Consider the following 23,510-nt stretch of genomic DNA (forward strand, 5'->3'; position numbering starts at 1 on the left):
CCTGCTGCCTGGACTCGTTCCTAACACTGACCTGCCTGAGATGCATCTGCGGCCCTCCTACTTCCCTCCTCTCCTCCTTTAACCACCAGCCCTGCTCCCACTTCACAGGAGAAAGGCCAGGAGTATAAAACCCAGTGCCAAAGACACAATTCAGACGACTAGTTCTGAATCCTGATCAACTGAATGACTCTAATGCCTGAGTAATAGGGCTCTTCACCAGTCAAGGGGTTCCCAGTTCTCTGCTTTCAGCAAAGAAAAAGAAGGATACAATCAGGATGTCTATTGATAAACTACTAAAAGAAATTTTTCGAGATAGAAAATTGGGTAATTGAGGAGATATAACTTGGAAGAAGTTTAAATAACTGAGTGGACACTGCCACAAAACACAACCCATATCCACCTACTTATTTACAGGAACAAGGTTTCTCAGTGCTTACATCTATACAAACAAAAGACAAAAATGGAATTGATGCCAAATCCTGTCTTATTCAAGCATAGATACATAAATTAAGTGGAAAAATATCTATCCTCTTAAGAGATATAGTTATCTCAAATTTTACTTTTTATATTTAGTTACCTATAAAATACATAATAGTTATGCTGTCTTAATCAATTGTGCACTAGTAATCATTACAATAATTTGTTTCAGAAGAAAAATGTTCACACTTAGAACTTTATCTTCATAGCAAATAGTAAACATTTTAAAATGTAAATTTATCTGCACTCGTTGCAGATGTGACCTTTTATAGATGTCTGCCAAGAGTACCAGAGGGGGGACACATATCTGCAGTCTTTGGCCTGTATGATGGTCCCCTCCATGTGCGGGGTTTCCTAGGCCTATGGTTTGCCGAGACGCACACAGCCCCCTAACGCCACTGCTGCCAGGGCTGCCTGGAGGGAGCCTTTTCTCCTTTGCAAAGCCTAAGAGCCAGAACTGAGAAATGCGTGTTTGGTAGAAAGGCCTATTCTCGATTCCAAAAACCAAACCAAAACCATCACAAAGGAACTTGTTTGAACACGGGGGAGGAGGGGCTGCCTATGGGGGTGCTGCAGGCCCACTGCACCCCGAGACTGAGCTTTACCTGGGAGTCAATGACAAATATCAGCGCTCCTGTTCCCCGGAAGATCATCTCATAGTCAAACGTAGGGTCAAAAAAGTCAATCTGTCCTGGGAAGTCCCAAATCTGAAAATTGACAAAGGAGCTGTTGGAAACATCTTCCCTGCAGATCTTGTTGGTGCTCTCCAGGAACAGGGTTTCGTTGGGAGACATTTTGTGAAAGACCACTTTCTGAATAGACGACTTGCCGCTTCTCCTCAGGCCCATGAGCAAGATTCTCGGCTTCACCTCGGTGCTGAAGGGATCACTGAAGTCCAGCACTGGAGAAACCACAAAACGAGAATGAGGGTGAGACGCCGTCACAGTGGTTAATTAGAGGAGTTTCACTTCCACCTCAGATGTGATTTATGATTCACAGTCAGCCCTACTTTCCCAAATACGGAGAGTGCTAACGACATCACCCCACTCACTGAGGGGCCAGCTTTTAGTAAGTGCAAAACACTGAAAAATGCTGTTTCACCACCTCTCACACCATCCCAGAGGGCCAGAAAACCTATGCAAGTCCACCTCACGAGAGGGTATCCGAAGTATGAAGAGCACGGACTTCCTGGAGCAGACTGTCGGGGAAAGAATCCAGCCTTAGCATTCCAGAGCAATGTGTTTCTTTGCCTAGATCGTCAGAGTCTCTAGGCCCTAAAGAGATGCTTGTTTATTTGAGTTACATCTCTCTCAGTTACCCGCCCCGGACAGCGCCTCACACGCCACAAAGGCCTGGAAAGTGGGCATGCACTAGATGCTCAGACTCAGACTGTGTGAGAAAGCAGACGTAAGGGGCCAGCCCAGTGGTGTAGTGGTTGGGTTTGCGCGCTCCACGTCAGCAGCCCGAATTCGCAGGTTTGGATCCCGGGCACGGATCTACACCACTCATCAAGCCATGCTGTGACAGTGACCCACATACAAAATAGAGGAGCATGGGCACAGATGTTAGCTCAGGGCCACTTTTCCTCACCAAATAAAAAAAAAAAAAAGCAGATGTAAACTTTGTGAGAGGCACACCTCTCCAAGGCCCACCCTGGCTCTAGGCCTGTGCTGTCCGATAAGGTAGCCACTAGCCTTATGTGACTATTTAAATTAAAATTTATTAAAATAAAAATTCAGTTCCTCCCTATAATAAGTTCCTAGAGGAGTCAAATTTACAGACACAGAGGGTGGGATGGTGATTTTCAGGGGCTGAGAGGAATGGGCAGCTAGTGTTTAACAGGTACAGAGTTTCGGTTGGGGAAGATAAAAAAGTTCTAGAAATGGATGGTGGTGATGGCTGTATAATATTGTGAAGGTACTTAATGTCACTAACTGTACACTTAAAAATGGTTATAATGGTAAATTGTATGCTATGTATGTTTTACAATAACAACAAAAAATTCAGTTCCTTAGTTGCATTAGCCACACTGCAGGGGTATAACAGCCACATCTGGCAAGTGGCTAATGTACTGGACAGCACAGACATAAAACACCGTCATCATCACAGAAAAGTTCTAAAAGTCAGCGTTACTCTAGTCGCTGGTAACAAAAATTCAATCCTAACATCCTTTGCCAAGGGTCCTAAAGGGATTAGGCATTAGTGGATATGAGTAGGAATTAGTGTAAAAGCTTAAAACCCTGCAGGGCTCTCTCTTGTCTTTGTTCTTGAAGTATACAGTGTTAGTTCCAAAATGTTCTTTAGTCCTAGACATCCACTTAATGTCTGAGCAGCGTTCCTACTTGACCAAGAGCGTGTACATTTCACAGAAGCAAAGGAAGTGTCACCTAGTGCTTAAGTGTTAGGCTCTGAAGTCAACAAGACCTGGGGTTTGAGCTTTGAGACCCTGGACAAGATACTTAGCTTTTGAGACTCAGTTTCAAAATCCATAAAATGAAGTTTGATAATGACAATAAAAATCTCATAGGGCTGTTATGATAATTAAATGGGATCATGGACCTAAGATGATTATTAAAAATAAGACCCATTCAGCAAATGATGCTGGGACAAACTGGATACCCACAAGCAAAAGAATGAAGTTGGACCTTTATCTTACATCAAATACAAACATTAACTCGAAATGGATGAAACTTCTAAATTTAAGAGCTAAAACTATAAAACTCTTAGAAGGAAACATACGTATAAATCTTGATGGCCTTGGATTAGGCAATGGTTTCTTAGCTATAACCCCAAAGGCATAAAGGACCACAGAAAAATATAAAACTGAAAAATATAAACTGAACCTCATCAAAATGAAAAATTTTGGTGTTTCAAAGGACACTATCAAGAAAGTGAAGACAAGTGGCTGGCCCCGTAGTGTAGTGGTTAAGTTCGGTGCGCTCTGCTTCAGCAGCCCAGACTCGCCAGTTTGGATCCCAGGCGTCAGCCATGCTGTGGTGGCGACGCACATACAAAATAGAGGTAGACTGGCACAGATGTTAGCTCAGGGCTAATCTTCCTCAAGCAAAAAAAGAAGAAGACTGGCAATGGATGTTAGCTCAGAGCAAATCTTCCTCATCAAAAAAAAAAGAAGAAAGGGGCCAGCCTGATGGTGCAAGTGGTTAAGTGCTCGCGATCCGCTGTGGTGGCCCGGGGTTCGCCGGTTCGGATCCCAGGCACGCACCGCCAAGCCATGCTGTGGCGGCGTCCCATATAAAGTAGAGGAAGATGGGCACGGATGTTAGCCCAGGGCCAGTCTTCCCCAGGAAAAAAAGAGGAGGATTGGCAGATGTTAGCTCAGGGCCGATCTTCCTCATAAAAAAAAAAAAGACGAAAAAGAATGTGAAGACAAGCCACAGAATGGGAAAAAACACTTGCAAATCATACATGTGATAAAAGTCCAGTATCCAGAATATATAAATTGTTTACAGTTCAACAATAAAAAGACGACCCAATTAAAAAAATGGGCAAAAGATCTAAACACACTTTTCTCCAAAGAAGATATACAAATAGCCAATAAGTACATGGAAAGATGCTCCATATCATTACCCATCAGAGAAATACTAATCAAAACCACAATAAGATGTCACTTCACACCCACTAGGATGGCTATAATTAAAAAGACAGATAATAATAAATGTTGGTGAGGATGTGGAGAAATTGCAACCCTCATACACTGCTGGTGAGAATGTAAAATGGTGTGCTTCAAAAAAAAAACGTTTGGCAGTTCCTCAAAAGGTTAAACATTGAGTCACCATATGACCCAGCAATTCCACTCCTATGAATATAGTCAAAGAAATGAAAACATATGTCCAAGCAAAATCTTGTATGTGAATGTTCACAGCAGCATTATTCATAACAGCCAAAAGGTGGAAAAAACCCAATGGCCATCAACTGATGAATGGATTAACAAAATGTGATATATCCATACAGTGGAATATTATTCTGCCATAAAAAAGGAATGAAGTATTGATTCATGCCACAACATGGAGGAACACTGGAAGTGAAATAAGCCAGACACAAAAGGTCACATGTTGTTTGATTCCATTTATATGAAATGTCCAGAATAGACAAATCCATAGAGACAAAAGGTACTTTGTGGTTGCCAGGGGCTAGAGGGAAGGGAAAATGGGAAGTGACTGTTAATGGGTATACGGCTTCTTTGTAGCAATGAAAATGTTCAGGAATTAAACACTGGTGATGATTACACACTTTTGTAGATATACTAAAACCACTGATTTGTATACTTTAAAAGGGAAAATATTGTGGTATGTGAAATATATCCCAACTTTAAAAAAAAAAAAAAAGCGTCATGACTGACCAAATAAATAAATAAATAAAAGACCCAGTATGAAACTTGGAGAAAAATCAAGAAAAGAAACCAACATTTTAAGAAAAAAAGGCAGACTATAGGCAAATATAGAGATATATGTACATTAGGTTATTTTTCTAAGTTTCTCTTTTGTTCCTTCTCAACTATACCTCTAAGTCTTTCTCAGTCCCTGATCCCAGTCTAAGTCTAATCCAGTACAGACTGTAAAATAATCCTTTATTTCTCTATTGTAACTAACAATTTTTTCCAAAAACACATTAATACCTAATAATATCTCAGTAAATTTCATTTGCTATATATAATATTTCGATGTTTGAATCTGCAATAAGTGTAGGTAAACACACAAATTTCAGGTAAATTAATAATTGAATAACAAAAAAAGTAAGCAGGTGCAGCTGTGCACAGACACTACTACAAGCAACATTTCACTCCCACCCAGCAACACACACTTTTCCCGTTCAACTTAACCCAGTTCAACAAAGGGCTGAAGATATACTCTAGAAGCAGTGGTGCGGAAGTAAACCATCCAAAAGGTCACCAGCATTCTTCTTCATCAGTGATTACACGCTGTCCACTTGCAGTACTGCCACTACAAGGCAATCTTAGCAAAAGCAGGGCATGAATCAAAAAAGATAACAGGACTTCCAGCTTCAAAAATATCAGACTGATAACACGTCAGTCTGCCCCTCCCATACTAAATCCCTAAAAATAATAGAGAGGGTATGAACAATAAATAAATACATGAACAAATAAACATGAATAGCTGAGCTCAAAACAAAAAAGAGAACTCGATGTTGACACGTACGTTACTGAGAAATCCCTAAGAAACACAAAGCTCAGACTGAAGAGGGAAGCTGCAGCCCTTGACTACGAGTGGTAGAGTTCTGCTGCAGAGCGCAGAACTGGTGGAAGCCCAAACAGCAAGGGCCACAAAGACAACAAATGGGATCGTTATTTGGAGAATCAAAGTGAGAAGAGCCAAGCAGATAAACCCTGTGCACCACTGCCCATCTACCTAGCCCCACCCTATACATATCCTGGATTGTCTTCCAGATGGGAGCAGTGACTGTAGGAGCCTGGGTATGAGAGGGAAGGCAGTGCCCCAGGGGCTAGTGATGCCCAGAAGGAACAGGGAGCACCCACACTACCACCCTCCAAGTACTGTGACCTTACCTAACTCTCACTACAATGAGTGGAGTTCAAGAAGTGGAAGCAGCATCATCTTCCCCCAAGACATCTCCTCAAATGCCAAACACTTGAGGGAAGCCAAGATTATAGAAGAGAACACAGACTCAACAAATGGAAGAACGTACACCTGAAGAAGCAGAGTTCATAAAGGAATCCGAGTAAACTTGCAAGTATAATCAAAATACTCAGACATAAGAGAAAAGACGGCATTCATGAAACAAGAACAGACAGTTTCAGAATAAGAGCAGTAATGAAAAAGGGCCTTAGAGATCTTAGAAATAAAAATATAATTGTAGGGAGGGAGGTATATGAATTGAAAAGCAGAATAAACAGATGAAAAGGGCAATAGTGACGTGAAAAGTCAAATTCTCTCAGAATGCAGTATAAAAGAATAGAGCACTGGAAAATATGAAATAAAGGTTAAAGTGACATCAAGAATAAGATTCAGAAGTCCCATTATCCTTCAAAGAAGTTCCAAAAGGAGAAAATACAGAATATAAGGGAAAGCAGGGCCGGCCCCGTGGCTTAGCGGTTAAGTGCGCGCGCTCCGCTGCTGGCAGCCCGGGTTCAGATCCCGGGCGCGCACCGACGCACCGCTTCTCCCGCCATGCTGAGGCCGCGTCCCACATGCAGCAACTAGAAGGATGTGCAGCTATGACATACAACTATCTACTGGGGCTTTGGGGGGAAAAAAATAAATAAAATCTTTAAAAAAAAAAAAAAGGGAAAGCAATACTTAACTAAATAATAGATAAGCCTTCCCCAAACTAAGAAAAGATAAAACTCAAAATGAACAGGCCCACAAAGTAAAAGCAGAAATTTAAACAAAAATAAGCCCACACCTAGAATAATCATAGTAAAACTTCAAAGCATCAAGGATGATAACAAAGTCCCTAAAACCATCAGAAGAGGAAAACAATTACCTACAAAGAAATCAGAAAGACATCAGACTTCTTAGCAGCACAGGATGCAAGAAGAGAATAGAACAGTATCTTCAAAGGACTGAAGGAAATATCTTTGAACCCAGATTTATATACCCAATCATACTACTTTTCAAATGTAGGAGTGAAATAAAGATGTTTTCAGACATTTAAGGACTCAGAAATTTTATTGTCCACTTAATCTCTTTTAAAGAATTAATCAAGGATGTACTCCTGAAAGAAAAATACACCCAAAATGCAGAGCAACGCAATAAGCAATGGAAAACAAAGACATTTTTACTGAAACCTATTAATTTTAGATAAGTACTTATTTTAAATTTTTGAATAAAAATTAGAAACTAAAATTCCAGACAATATAGACATGGGAGATTGGTGAGGAAGAGGTTGGCAAAACCTAAGTAAAAGAATGCTATGTTCTTGTTAGAAAAGCATAGTTGGGGCCGGCCCAGTGTTCACAGGTTCAAATCCCGGGCACGGACCTATGCACCACTTGTCAAGCCATGCTGTGGCGGTGTCCCACATACAAAAATAGAGGAAGATTGGCAACAGATGTTAGCTAAGGGCCAATCTTCCTCACACACACACACACACACACACACACACACACAAAGCATAGTTACATATCAACTTTTTTTAAATTTAAGAATAATCATCTCAAATTAGTAGAAAATATGAATATGTGCAAAAATGCACCAGAAAAAGGTCAAGAACGATGCACAGCAAACAGCAAAGCGTGCGGTGGGAGGATTTAGGGGAATCATTAAAGGGATTTTGGGTTTAATTTTAAAAAGGAAACATATTCACATACATAGATAATTAAAATTAGTTTTGAAAAAAATGTTTATTATATGGGAGTCACGAAGGACACAGAAATGGGAGAATTAAGAGACAACTGACATATTGTTTTATGTTTTAATTTGCAAAGCTCAGACTTTTAAGTTAAATTTCAAATATACACAAGCTCACCGAAAACGTTTGATATTCTTTTGATTTTATATGCCAAACACAAACATTTCAAAATATTAAATACTCCTTAAATTGTGATTTCTTTTTTTTTTTTTTTTTTTAAAAGATTTTATTTTTATTTTATTTTTCCCCCCAAAGCCCCAGTGGATAGTTGTATGTCGTAGCTGCACATCCTTCTAGTTGCTGTATGTGGGACTCGGCCTCAGGATGAACGGAGAAGCGGTGCCTCGATGCGCACCCGGGATCCGAACTCGGGCCACCAGCATCGCAACGTGCGCACTTAACCACCAAGCCACAGGGCCGGCCCAATTAAATTGTGATTTCAACTCCACATTTTCTCTTTAAATGGTTGTCTTAAGACTTTTGTTTTTTCAATACAATAAATATACCGGTTACTGTACTCAAAGTAGTTGATTGGTAAATGTTGACCGGACAAAAAGCTATGTAAAACACGATTCCTATCTTCAAGAAACTTAAAATCTAGTCTAGACAGTGTGGTATTGGCACAATGATAGACAAATAGGTCACTGGAACAGAACAGGGAGTCCGGAAATAAATCCACAACAGATTTTTGACAAAGAGGCAAAAGCAACTCCCTGGAGGGAGGATAGTCATTTTCACCAAACAGTGCCAGAACACCTGGACGTCCATATGCCAAAAAAAAAATGAATTTCAATCTACATCTTACACCATATATAAAAATTACCTCAAATAGATCACAGGCCTAATTGTAAAGCCTAAAACTATGCAACTTCTAGGAGAAAATATGATCTTTGGGTAGGCAAAGATTTCTTAGATATGACACCTTCCCTGCAAAATTGATAAATTAGACTTTATTAAAATAAAAACTTCTGCTCTTCAAATGATACTGCTAAAATAATAAAAAAGACAAGCCACAGATTGGGAGAAAATATTTGCAAATCATATATCTGATAAAGGATTTGTATCTAGAATATGTAAAGAACTCTAAAAACTCATTAATAAGAAAACAAAACCCAGGCCGGCCCGGTGGCTTAGCGGTTAAGTGCGCGCGCTCAGCTGCTGGCGGCCCGGGTTTGGATCCCGGGCGCGCACCGACGCACCGCTTCTCCAGCCATGCTGAGGCGTGTGTCCCACATACAGCAACTAGAAGGATGTGCAACTACAACATACAACTATCTACTGGGGCTTTGGGGGAAAATAAATAAATAAATAAAAATTAAAAAAAAAAAAAAAACCAATTTAACAAAGGGAAGGGGGCAGAAGATTTGAACAAATAATTCATTAGAGAGGACTTATGGAAGGTACATAAGCACAGGAAAAGATGCTCAACACATCATTAATCATTAGGAAAATGTAAATCAAAACCACAATGAGATACTGTTGCATACCACTAAGATGGCTAAAATTAAAGAAGACAGACAGTAACACGTGTTGACAAGGATGTGGAGGTACTAGAACTCACATACACTGCTAGTGGAAATGTAAAATGCCATAACCAGTTTGGTGGTTTCTTAAGAAGTTAAACATACATCTATTATATTACCCCAACCATTCCACTGCTAGGTATTTACCCAAAAGAAATGAAAGCATATGCCCATGCAAAAACTTGTACACAAAGGCTCATAATAATTTTATTCATAACAGTCAAAAACCGGAAAAAAACCCAGTGTCCATCAAGAAGTGAATGGATAAACAAATTAGGGTGCATCTCAGCAATAAAAAGAAACAAACTATTGATACAACATGGATGAATTTCAAAATAATTATGCTGAATAAAAGAAGCCAGTTGAAAGAGGACATACTCTATGATTCATTTACATAAAGTTTCAAAAACTGTAAACTAATCTACAGCGGCAAACAGCAGATCAGTGGTTGCCTGGGAAATAGAAGAGGTAGTAAGGAATGGTCAGAAGGAGGGACTACTAACGGGTACAAGGAAACGTCTGGAGGTGATGGGTATGTTCATCTTGATTGTAGTGATGGTTTCACAGGTGTACACATATGTCAAAACTTAACAAATTGGTGCACTTCCTGTCAATTACACCTCAATACAGCTCTTGGAAGAAATGTACCCTCAAAGAAAAGAATGGAAACCTAATGAGCTATAGACGCTCCATTATCACCTACCAAACATCAAGTGTTAGATCAATGCAAAGTAGTGAAGAAATGCCCTTGGGCTTCGGGGAGCAACCCAGTGGATTACAAGGGCTATGACAGCAGACTTAAAGCAGTGCAGGACTTGGATGGGGTTGAGGGGGGCAGGGAGGAAGAGGCTCACTGAGAGGAGAGCCCAGATGGAAGCAAAGGCACAATGCCTTGCATGGAACAGGAAAATACGCATGCAATGAAAACTCATAGCAGGCCAGCCCGGTGGCTTAGCGGTTAAGTGTGCGCGCTCCACTACCGGCGGCCCGGGTTCAGATCCCGGGCGCGCACCTACGCACCGCTTGTCCAGCCATGCTGAGGCCGCGTCTCACATACAGCAACTAGAAGGATGTGCAGCTATGACATACAACTATCTACTGGGGCTTTGGAGAAAAAAAAGGAGGAAGATTGGCAATAGATGTTAGCTCAGAGCTGGTCTTCCTCAGCAAAAAGAGGAGGATTAGCATGGATGTTAGCTCAGGGCTGATCTTCCTCACGAAAAAAAAAAAAAAGGAAGAAAAAGAAAACTCATAGCAACCACATAGGAAGGTGCCTTACACATGCCAAGTACTGCGCTAGGCAACCTACACACTTCATCCCATTTACACTCCTTCAGGAATAGATATTATCACCTCCATTTCACAGGTGAAGAAATTCAGGCTCTGGAAGGTCAAGTAACATTCACACTGAGGGCTGGCCCATCCAAAGTCCATGCTCTCTCTGTGCTATGCAACACCGCCTCCAATCAAGGAAAGCAAAATTCCACACTAAATTATGCACAAGCACAAAAATACTTAAGTGCTTCTAAATGTCTTTATTTCTTCCCAATTTATACTGCTGCATGTCAGTGTAGATTTTAACTTATCTTCAGCAGGGTCTGCAAGTCTCTATGTGGCACTGTCATCCACACTGGTGCCCTGGGGTTGCATCTCCTCCTCCTGGGAGAGTGGGGAGGTGATGGAGACCACTGTATAGAGGGGAGGGAGTGTATATGTATGCTTACATAGAGAGAGTGGCTCAGAAGCAAAATACACATACAGCTGGAAGTATTTCCTTTTCCTGCTAAATTCAAGCATGGGCCACCAACTGTAAACAGTGGGACATGATGAGCCAGATCAGCAAGTGTACCATCAACTCTATGGAGATCCGTGACACCCATACAGATGCATTTTATCATATTTAGCTGGTGTGTACAGAAACAAACTGTGTGCCAGAGACCTCGCTAAACATTTCTCCCCAATGAGAAGATACGAGTCTGTTTTACACCTGAGGAATCTGGGGGAAGGAACCTGACCAAGGCCACAGGGCTGGTATATGGTAGAGTCCTCATGCAGGGCCTTAGCCACAAATCAGAGGACATTAAAAACAAAAACTGCAACAAACAAAAAAGAAGAGACTAGAAGATGTCAGAATACATCATGCATAATAAAAGTAAATACTGCTAGTGAAACTCTTCTAGGTTTACTTACACATAAGTGAGTGCTGGTTCACAATTTGATGTATTTTTATTGTGGCCACTGCTGTTGATGAGGAGAGGTTTCTTACATCAGAGAGGACTGCTGACAAAAATCCCCCCTTCAATCCTCTCCCACCCTTCCCTCAAGTGTCTCTGCTTTTGAAACCCTGTGGGGTTTCTCAGGGAGTCTCACTCCGCTCTGTGAGGGTTAGTAGGGAGCTTACATCAGGAAAGGAAACACCCCAGCCTCCTGGCCTCCTGGAGAGGGCTGGGCTCTCTCCACCACCATTTCCCTGAGCATCACACACTCACTCAAGTTTAATAAGAATAACCTGAGAGGGCCAGCCCCGTGGCTTAGCGGTTGGGTGCGTGTGCTCCGCTACTGGCGGCCCAGGTTCGGATCCCGGGCGCGCACCGACCCACCGCTTCTCCGGCCATGCTGGGGCCGTGTCCCACATACAGCAACTAGAAGGATGTGAAACTATGATGTACAACTATCTACTGGGGCTTTGGGGGAGAAAAAATAAATAAATAAAATTTAAGAATAACCTGAGAAAGAGAATGAAGCATGATAGCTGCGTTGAAAGGGGCAATAAAAGGGCTAGTACTTAAAAAAAAAAAAAAAAAAAGGAAATCAGAAAGGAACTATAGGAGGATTTGCGACTAGAGATGGAACCCAGAGAGGGCTCTTTAAAAGTGTCAGCGGGCTTTGGAGGAAGTTGTCAGAGTGAGGTGAAACTTACAAGAGGGCAGTCTGTTCTCCTTTCATAAAGGTTCCCTGACCATCTGCCAAGTGCTAGACAGGGCTGAGCCAGGGGCTGCCGTCACAAAGAAAAGATTCATCCCTTAGCGATTAGAGGGGAAAAACAAGAAAAACTGACAATTACAATGCACTGCTATCTAGGTGCTATGGGCTCAGAGAGAGGGCTCCCTGGAGAAATAACATCTGAGTCTTAAAGAAGAGGAGGCATGAAAGGGATGAATGAGGGAAAGATGGGCCCAGGAAGAGACTCTGGCCTTCCCTAAGTTTAGGGAATGTAGTTTAAAGGCAAAAGGCTTTGCACACTGTCCATTGGCTTCCCACAGCATTTAGAAAAAAACTCAAACGCCTTCTTCCCCCAAAAGGCCCTATGTGGGCTACCTCTCCGCCCGTGCCTGGTTCATCTTCCCCACTAGTTCCTATCCTGTGACCACACTGGCCTCCTGCCTCCACCTGGTAGGCTTTCCCCAGGCGTCACCCAGCCTTCTTCCCACTAAGCCCAGCGGCAATTTTACCTCCTCTCGTCTCACCTGGGCCCCACCACTTCCTCACAACCCTGTGTCTTCCTAACAGTACTTATCACTATACAAAATTATCTTCTTACTTTGTAAGTTTGTCTTCTTGTCCGTTTACTTATTATCTATCTCTCTCACATATACACAGGCAGAATATGATGTAGCACGTGACATAAGTCCAGTAAATATCTTTGAATAAATTAGTTGATAGAGAGGGAACAGGCTAGCTCACGAATGAGATGCTGGGAAGTTTGGATTTTACCCTGCAAGCCATGAGGAAATCACAAGGATTTTAAGGGGAGACTAACATGATCAGATTTACACTTCAGGAAGTTCACTCTAGAAACAGACTCCCTGGGCCGGCCCCGTGGCTTGGCAGTTGGGTGTGCGCGCTCTGCTACTGGTGGCCCGGGTTCGGATCCCGGGCGCGCACCGACGCACCACTTGTCCGGCCATGCTGAGGCCACGTCCCACATACAGCAACTAGAAGGATGTGCAACTACAACATGCAACTATCTACTGGGGCTTTGGGGAAAAAAGAAAAAAGGAGGAGGATTGGCAATAGATGTCGGCTCAGAGCCGGTCTTCCTCAGCAAGAAGAAGAGGATTAGCACGGATGTTAGCTCAGGGCTGACCTTCCTCACAAAAAAAAATGAAACAGACTCCCTAAGGGGGTCAGTGTGGAGACAGTGAAGGGGCCTAGAATAAGCCACTGCGGAGTAAAAATTATTTTGAGCTAAAGGCATTTGGGTTCCTGAAATTCCTTATTTGCCTAAAGCAGAGCCTCCCAAAAGAACTCAGTTGTCATAAATCTCCTCCCCGGGAGTAACTTTAATCTTCTCTTGTTGGAGACAGACTGCAATGAGAAGAGAAGTTGGCACCACACCCAAACAGACATTGTCACAAAACTATCCTATCTCCCACCCGGGCCCATTTCTCTTTCCAAAAAGTCATTTGTTTTTCCATAAGTGCCCTTTCCCCAACTCCCTTCTAAGAAGTCATTTGTTCTCCAAAAATGCCCCCCTGCCCCTCTCCAGCCTCTAAGATGGTATATAAGCCCCAAATCCGAAACACCTTCTGGAGTTGCATTTTTGGTGAACTCTCATGCATTAGTACGTAATTAAATCTATTTTTCTCTTCTTAATCTGTCTTTCATCAGTTTAATTTGCAGCCTCCCACTTCAGACCCTAAGAGAATAGAGGAAAAGTTTTTCCTCCCTGACAGCAGTTAGGAGGTTGTTCTAGAAAAATACTGAGAAATGAAAGAACTAAGGCACAGGCCGTGGAAATGGTCAGAAGGAATGGATTTGCGAGAAGTTCAAATTGACTCAGTGGTCCCTGGGGACCCAGTGGACACAGGGGACAAGGGAGAAAGAAGCCCCAGGTTCCTGACCTGGACGACCAAGTGAACAAGGGCCCATTCACCAGGATGGTGAAGGGGAAGAGGCTGAACAGATATCTGAAATTGTTGACTCTGGGGTGCCTGTCGGCCTGCAGCTCAGGTGCGTCAAGGATCTGGGGCCTCAGAGGGCGGTAAGACTATGAGGTTGCAGACAGGTGTGAAGTGGAAATGTAGCTGGCCGAGGCTGTCCATGCCTTGACGGTCCTTTCTTCCCCTGATCTTGTTGGTTGAGGATGAGGGCACATTTCAGAGGTTTTAGCCTTGGCCACCGTGAAACAGCTCAAATCAACCTGCTCCAACCCCTTATCCCCCAGCAGTTACCATTCACTCACCACCTGCACACCATACAGTGTTACCTCTGATCCTCAAATCAATAACGTTTATCCTTCACAGATGTAAAAACTGAGGCCTCCGTGCTTACCACAATAAACACTCCATAGATGTTTGTGGGTTAGGATGACTGAATGCAAGTGACTGAGCAGAATTTGAAGCTAAACTAACCGAAGCTTTAAAAAGAAACTTCATATCTTACTGTGGCCCAGACCAGCATTTGATATTAAGAGGATGAACTTTATGCCTGGGTAAGTTTACCTACTGTTCAGAGCACTGAACACACCTTACCTATCTTGCACTGGGTCCTGTCAGTACCAACATTTCCCAAACAGCCCAGCTTTCTAACTAGTCTGCTACAGATCCCAGAGAAACACAGTCACCCAAGGAACAGCATTATGGGGAGGGGTCACCTAACTGGGCCATTTGCAAGCTTTAACACCTGCAGGCTCGTGACTTAATCAGTAACTGGCAGAGCCCTGTCAAAGAGCAATAAGCCTTGTAAATACAGAAGGAAGGGAGAGAAAGATGGATCGGCACCTTGAGCACTAGGCAGCCTGTAGGCCATGCCTGGCTGATGTGTGGGTTCACAACAAAGAAGGAACCAGAAATCAGGAAAATGGGAATTGAAGGCCAATGTGCAACTCCTTCCACAGTTCTAACAGGGCTGGCCCTGCCTCTCTGAGCTCAAGGGGTCTCTCTGGGGAGAATGAAACATGGTATGAAATGCACTTCATAAATTCTGATGTATTATACAGTTCCGAGCTATTATAATTGAGGAAAGTTCTCCAAGAGGTGACACCTTTAAACAGGTCCAAAATGGGAAAATAAAACAGATTTAATGTGAGAATTAGAATAACGTGGTGGCAAAGTGACGGCAAGTGGAATGGTTTAAAAAGTACTGGGTTAGTGCCAGATTGGGATTCAAGTCCCAGCTCTGCCATTTATCAGCTGTGTGACCCCGTACACGTCCTCTATGTCCCCTAGCCCATGAGTCTTCCTTTCCTCTTCTATCAGTCTCTATCAGTGACACACACATACACATGCACACACACCTTCTTCTTTTTTTCTTTTTTTTCCCAGCCCAAGCCTAGGTAACGAGAGGGTCTTTCGTGGAATGTGACTACAGTGAGAGGCTCACTCAGCCTTAAGGGAAAGTTAGAATTTCTTTGCTATTAATATTCTGCAGGGTCAACAAAGTCTTAAGGTTGTATACACTTATGCTTTTAGGAGGAGGCCTCTGGTTTGTTTTTATTTGCAACATTATCCATGGTCCTTTATATTTCTGACAAATGGAACTACTTATACACTCAAGACCCAGCAGTTCTGTATGAAATTTCAACCCAAGTGGGAATTAAATATATGAATAATAATAGTACCATTAATAAGAGAATTTACAAGAACATACAATGGAGAAAGGAAAGTCTCTTCAATAAATGATATTGGGAAAACTAGACAGCCACATGCAAATAAATGAAAGTAGACCACTGTCTTATACCACACACAAAAATTAACTCAAAATGGATTAAAGACTTGAATGTAAGACCTGAAACCATAAAACTCCTAGAAGAAAACATAGGCAGTATGCTCTTTGACATCAGTCTTAGCAATACCTTTTTGAATATATCTCCTCAAGCAAGGGAAACAGAAGAGAAAATAAACAAATGAGACTATCAGACTAAAAAGCTTCTGCATGGCAAAGGAAACCATCAACAAAATGAAAAGACAACCTACCAACTGGGAGAAGATATCTGCAACTCATATATCCAATAAAGGGTTAATATCTAAAAATATAAAGAACTCATACAATTCAACAACAAAAAAACTAACAACCCTATTAAAAATTGGGCAGAGGATCTGAACAGACGTTTTTCCAAAGAAGATATACAGATGGCCAACAGGCACATGAAAAGATGTTCAACATCACTAATTATTAGGGAAATGCAAATCAAAACCACAATGAGATATCACCTCACACCCATCAGAATGACTATTATTAAAAAGATAAGAAATAACAAGTGTTGGAGAGGATGTGGAGAAAAGAGAACCCCAGTACACTGCTGGTGGGAATGTAAATTGGTGCAGCCCCTATGGAAAACAGTATGGAGATTCCTCAAAAAATTAAAACTAGAACTACCATATGATCCAGCAATTTCACTTCTGAGTATTTATCCAAAGAACAAGAAAACACTAATTTGAAAAGATATATGCACCCTTATGTTCATTGCAGCATTATTCACAACAGTCAAGACTTGGAAACAACCCAAGTGCCCATCAACAGACAAATGGATAAAGAAGATGTGGTATATATATATACAATGGAATACTACTCAGCCATAAAAAAAGATGAAACCCTGCCATTTGCAACAACATGGATGGACCTTGAGGGTATTATGCTAAGAGAAATAAGTCAGATAGAGAAAGACAAATACCGTATGATTTCACACATATGTGGAAGATAAACAATTAAACATATAGATACAGAGAATAGACTAGTGGTTACCAGAAGGGAAGGCGGGCGGGGGGAGGGCAAAAGGGATAAAGGGGCACTTGTGTATGAGGACAGACAGAAACTAGACTTTTGGTGGTGAACATGATGTAGTCTATACAGAAGTTGAAATATAATGATGTACACCTGAAATTTATATAATGTTATAGACCAATGTTACCTCAATAAAAAAATAATTAAACAAGAGAATATACAAAAATGGTGAGAGTCACCGTCCATTTGATTAACTACTTAGTAAGGAGAATTAAATGCAAACAGAACATATATTTTCAAAGGCATAAAGGCTTTGGAAGGTGATTTTTATTTATATGTGAAGACCAAATCTTGCTCTATGAAATCCTCTTACTTCACACTGGCAGGTAACTAAAAAACATGATTTTATATACGAATATTTCCTTAACATACATATTTAATAACACTTCTAATGGGTTCTGATTTACCAATCAGAATTTCACTTGCTCCTGCAAGAAGGGAAAAGTGTTCTTGTGAACCTTTTTGTTAACAACCACTTTGAGAGTGATCAAGGTTGGTTTTATGTAGTCCTCTATTTTACACACTGAAACTGAGCTGGAGTCTTCCCCAGAGGTCCTCAGGAGGAGAAAGTCAACCAGCTCCCCAAACACAGCAGAACCAGTAAAGCCACTGTCACAAGAGTGCTTTAAGGCTTTCACAGAAGAGAGAAAATAAAAAAGGTTTAACAAAAAAAAAGGTAAGGAAGAATAAAGGAGGCAGAGAAGAAAGAACTAACAATGAGCAGGAAAGAAGTGGCCAGTGGCAGGAAGTGAAATCCTGTCACCAACAATAGCTGTGGAGGCGAGGGGACTGGATAAAGCAGAGTGAACTCTGAGAGAGACACACCCAGTTGCCTGGGGACTGATAAAGATGATTTTTCAAACCCAGAGCCACACCCCTTATAAGAACTCCAGAACTTGCTATTTCTGCCTCATTTGTCTGATAGACTACCTTATGTCTGTTCTAATACCAAAATGTGAGCGATTTCTGACAAAAGTAGAGTCAAGATTCTATGATCCCCTGAATCACTGAAACATGTTTACAAAACATCTGACATAAAAATATGCTTTCTAAATATATGTATTTGAACGAACACTGTGCCTAAGGTGTGACCTTGGTGATATCATTTTTAACTATTCTGTATTTCCACCTAGTCCAACTCTTTTGCATCTCTGTATTTCCAGGGCTAGAAGGAAACCCAAGTGATTAGCTATAGCCAGGGCTGTAGTCTACCCAACTCTTTTTGGACAAGGCAGGATGACAAGGAAAGGGACTTACATTTCCACAAACTTGACCCTCTCCTACATCTTGCTCAGTTCTATCTCATGTTGTGGCTGCAGGAAAGTTCCCTGCCATCTCTTAGCCACAGTTGCAGTATCAGGAGAACAATTATCTCTACTTACTCTCAAGGAACAATGAGAAAATGAATTCACTAATAATCTTGAAATTATTATAAGAAAACAAAAACCTGATACTAATGATTAGTAGATGCAAACTGCTGGATCCACTGAATTTATACCCATCAGGAAAGTATCACCTGCTGACCCTGGATTTTTCGTGCCTCCACTAACCACCTATACTGTCACTTCCTCACACCCTAAGAGAGTGCACACGGTGCTATGGAAACAAGACCGCACTTACCTGGACTGTGGGCCAGCAACTTAGCCAAGTTTCCCCTAAAACTTGGGAGGGACTTTGGGGAAAAACAATTTCACTTTCTGATTAAATATGATCTTTTAATTGCTTTCCTTATTATTACAGGAAAGCACACTAATTTACTAAAGATTTAAAGTCCATGTGTCTAAAAACAATAACTATTTTTGTTGCAACTGTTTTTAATGGCTTAATTATTTATTGCCACCTCTCTCTGGAATTTTATCTGGAGCATGAAAGTTGAAGGTGTGACTCACCTTATCTCTGATTAACTACCCTGAAAGGGGGGTTGAGACATGCCCAAATGTGCCCTTCACAGAACTAAAGAGCCCGAAGACACTCTTGCTGTTCATGAACAAAACTGGGAGTGCAAGCTAGAGAAGTGCAACTTAAGTCTCACCTTAGCTGCACTGTTTTCAAACTTAGAACAATGTGGTAAAACTCGGTTTAGAAATAAGATCAGGGCCGGCCCCGTGGCTTAGCGGTCAAGTGCGTGCGCTCCACTGCTGGCGGTCTGGGTTCGGATCCCGGGCACGCACTGATGCACCACTTCTCCCGCCATGCTGAGGCCGCGTCCCACGTACAGCAACTAGAAGGATGTTAAACTATGATGTACAACTACCTACTGGGGCTTTGGGGGAAAATAAATAAATAAAAATTATAAAAAAAAAAAAAGAAATAAGATCAGATGGGCCAGCCGGGTGGCGTAGTGGTTAAGTTTGCACGCTCTGCTTCGGGGGCCGGGATTTGCAGATTCAGATCCCAGGCACCGACATATGCACGACTCATCAAGCCATGCTGTGGCAGGCGTCCCACATATAAAATAGAGGGAGATGGGCACAGATGTTAGCTCAGGGCCAATCTTCCTCACAAAAAATAAATAAATAAAAATAAAAAAGATCAGAAGTTCCTTATAAGACTAAGGGAAATGAAAACCACACTATCCATGTTCAATCCACATTCTTTTGCACAGCTCCTGATAAACTGCTTTGCAACTTACCTGGTGATGCTTGTCAGTCCTGCATCCCACCCGCCAGGGTAGATTTCTGAACCTCATGGAAAAAGCCCCACGTCTCCACTAAGCACAGACACTAAAGCAAGTTTCTTAGGAAGGTAAAGGGGGAGGAGGGTTCATTAGAGAAATGCTTTGCTCATGGTTCAGCTTTTTTTTTTTTTTTTTGTGAGGAAGATCAGCCCTGAGCTAACATCCATGCTAATCCTCCTCTTTTTGCTGAGGAAGACCGGCTCTGAGCTAACATCTATTGCCAATCCTCCTCCTTTTTTTCCCCAAAGCCCCAGTAGATAGTTGTATGTCATAGTTGCACATCCTTCTAGTTGCTGTATGTGGGACGAGGCCTCAGCATGGCCGGAGAAGGGGTGCGTCGGTGTGTACCCGGGGTTCCGAACCCGGGCCACCATTAGCGGAGCGCAAGCACTTAACCGCTAAGCCAGGGGGTTGGCCCTTTGCTCATGGTTCAAAGTGCACCATATCCATCTTTTCTCAGAGTAAATAAGTCCTTTTCTCCCCACATTCCATTTCTTAAGTTTGGGAGTAGGTAAATGTAAACTGTACCAAAAATAACACAGGATTATAACGCAACATGTGCCCAGGGCCCATTAGAAATTGGGATGGCTCTTCGGTGGCACCTGGAGGTCCTAGGAACGGAAGTCACAACTCCCAACCTCCACCCCTATCTCAACTCCTGGGACTGTATCAGAGGGCATGACAGTCGTCAGGCACAGTTCTGGCTAGAACTGCTGACTGTTGACTACCCTAGAAAGCAAATGTTCTGAGATTCTGTGTTCAGGCCTAAACCCCAAAATCAAAGCCAGGGACGCGTGGAAAGAACAGGAGCAGAGATAACGGAGGAAGTCTTCTGAGGACAGACCACCTATCCACAGCAAGCCCAGGTGGAAAGGCCCGGCTTCAGTAATGTTTTTGGAAGCAAATATTCATTTGTTGCTCCTCTTACCACATAAATATACTCAATGCTTTTATAGCAAGATTCCAGGTTAATCCCAAGAACTCACAAGGGAGGATTTTATTACAGAAGTAATCAAAAGCATCATGACAGGCAGGTTTGCGTTGAGGTTAGGAGCAGTGGAAGCATCCAGGCCCAGGCTCTGGAGAAGCCCTTTGTACAGGAAATCCCACCCCTCTGGCAAAGCTTCACTCTCACTTCAATTTCAAGTCCCCAAATCAGATTTTAAAAGCGCCCCTATAAAGAACTGCAGAAAAAATAAACAGGTCCTGTGCTTTTCCTGGAACTTCTGGCTCCCAGGACAATATCAAATTACAGGGCTTTCCTTCCAGGATATAGTCTCTTTTCTTTCTTTTCTTTTTTTTAAAGATTATCACACATGCACCCTATGGTGTGTCTACCATTTCAAATACCTTGCAAATACATCCCCATTCTCAATCTCTCTGGAGTCTCCTAAGAATCTAGGAGGAGCTAACGAATGCAATTTGAATAATAATGAAGCGAATGAACAATTTAATTACCAAAGGTAGCCCTAGAGACTCCAACAAAAGGGTTGAAAGCCTTTATCTACAAAAATGTGGCCACGTGCTCAACTGTGGGACCAATTATGGGGTGTGCAGAAGAGATAAGTGCACAGGTGCACACACCAGTTTAAGCAAATGGGGAATTAGCACAAAACCTCGCTGGAGACAGGACACTATGAAAAAGGATGACTTGGAAAGCTTCTTTCTCAGCTATCAGGCTCAAGGTTTAGTTAACTTTCTTCCCTTTCTGATTAACTGAAAGTAGCACCTACCACATGTAAAATAATGAAAACTGTCCTCCAAAGAAAGGCTTTGTATAACAATTTAAAATAAGTTCTATGAATTTTCAAAGTTCTTCAAATCAACAGTCACAAAGGTACTTTTATCCCTCATACAATTTCCTCAAAGAGAAAAGTTTTAAAGTTAGCTCCTTCTCTAGGATGCATACAGCTTCAGCTAGATGTTATGTTTAAAAGCCTTATTCTGTTGACCTTTCCAAGTGACCTTACAATAAAGGACTTTTTCCTTGCTTTGGAGGAAAACAAAAAAAAAATGAACCTTTCTGGAATACTAAAAAGCTCTCAATTTCCTTAGGCCTTAAGAACTAACTAAACGTAGGACGCCCCCACAGGCTGAACAATTGCTAAATCCCGCTTCTTGAACAGGAAACAGAGTTCGCTTCGGAGTGGCAATGTATTTCCCCGCCCCGCGCTCACTCCAGGGCAGGCGCTGCCATGCCCAGGTGGTGACACTGAGCAGAGATAAGGTGTCCTAACAACCGTATTTGCCTGGATCCTGGGAAACCCGCGGCCGCTCGGCGACACCGATATCTCCTAGGCGCATCCCCCCCCGCCGCAGACCTGGGCGGCCCCCGGACCCCTCCCCCGGCGACAGAGGGTGAGACTGACACCCGCAGCTGCCGACGACCCTGCCAGTCACGCTGCCGCCGGCTGCCTTTTTTAGCCACGACATCTGACCCCGGCTTCGACAGCAGCATTCAGGGAGAGGTCCCAGGGCGCGCCGGGCTGTCCCCTCCCCTTCCCAATCCCCAGACCCTGCGGAGAGCTCGGGGTGAGGGGCGGGGGAGGTACTGGCCCTGGAAGGGGGCTGAGAGTGCGCGTCCCTCCTGGCCAGACGCTTCCTCTCTGCCCTCTCCACTGCTCCCGGTTCCCCCTCTACCGCCTGCACTCGGCCGCCCCATTTTGCAGCTCGCGATCGCTCCTCAGAAGCCCCTCCCCACCCCCACCCCGCAACTCTGCTCTCCTGGATCCCCTCCAGGTCGGCGGCCCGCGCGCCCTGCCGGGCCCGGGGCGGGAAGACACCGAGGGAAGGGAGCGGGTGCGAGCAGAGCACGCGCGGGGCTGGCGGCCAGGCAGGGGACCCCGCGCTCACCTCCCTCCTCCGCCCCGCTGTCCGGGTCGGCGTCTGAGGAGTCGGGCCCGTCCCCGTAGTCCGCTAGCCCCACCAGCTCATCCTCCTCCTCGTCGTCGTCCTCGTCCTCCGGCTGCGGCTTCCCCAGCACCTGGCTCATCGCGCCCACGGCCGGCCGTCCCGGGGGCGGCGGGGGTCCCTGGTGGGGGCCAAACCTCCTCGCCTGCCGCTCACAACAGCTTTCTGAATTGGGGTTTTGTCTGGAGGTTCGTGGGAGCCGGCGGAGGCGGGGGCCGCGCGTCCCCCGCGGCAGGCGGCGTCCAGGTCTGGGTCCCGCGGTTCCCAGCGCGCCCAGAGCCCCCTGCCCCGCCCCGCCCGCCTGCCCGCGGAGGAGTCAGCCGGAGCGCGGCAGTTCCTCCCCGAGGAGGGAGAGAGAGACTGCGTGACCCAAGTCACCTGACACACACTGTCACACACTCACACACACACACCCCGCACGGGCGCGCGCGCGCTTTCCCGGGCGCAGGCACCGCTCGGCGGGCGCTGGGCCGAGGCCGCGCACACACAAACTCGGGGGGAGCGGGGCGGCGCAGGGCCCCCACCCTCCCAGAGGCGCCCACAGACACACGCCCCGGACCCGGGGCCCCCGGACGCGGCGCAGTCACCCACCGCGGCTGCGCGCCAGCGGCCCCCACGCGCCCCTCCTGCACGTGGTCCCGACACAGGCGGGCGAGCTAGGGGCCTGCGCACCCTGAGAACCTCCCAGATACACACACCCTACCTTGGGCGACCTTTTGCAGCTTTCAGTCCTGGACTAGGCTTCCAGTCCCAAGTGTGTGCCCCAACCCCCCACCCCCCAACACTGCTGCGCCCAGGCCTCTGCCCAGAGCAGCGTGCTTAGAACACCCCGTGGCTGCTGAAGCGCC

The 23,510-nt window shown here is 43.9% G+C and overlaps 1 protein-coding gene across 3 annotated transcripts in view; it reads right to left on the reverse strand.

Annotated features, from left to right (window-relative positions):
- Positions 1–22,904, reverse strand: part of RRAGD (Ras related GTP binding D) — a 46,947-nt gene extending 24,043 nt beyond the window's left edge. For 2 of the 3 annotated variants that reach the window (XM_087443880.1, XM_087443879.1), the window contains exons 1-2: positions 22,606–22,904; positions 1,083–1,378 (exon numbers count right to left, since the gene is read on the reverse strand). In XM_087443880.1, the coding sequence (XP_087300006.1) occupies positions 1,083–1,378; positions 22,606–22,744 (435 nt within the window). In that variant the 5' untranslated portion in view covers positions 22,745–22,904. The remainder of the gene's footprint in view (positions 1–1,082; positions 1,379–22,605) is intronic. The other variant, XM_004422117.3, reaches the window with a different exon arrangement.
- Positions 22,905–23,510: the final 606 nt, after the last annotated feature.

This window comes from Ceratotherium simum, chromosome 19 (genome assembly GCF_057802395.1).
Source record: "Ceratotherium simum simum isolate JZ-2026a chromosome 19, ASM5780239v1, whole genome shotgun sequence".
Taxonomy (NCBI): Eukaryota; Metazoa; Chordata; class Mammalia; order Perissodactyla; family Rhinocerotidae; genus Ceratotherium; species Ceratotherium simum.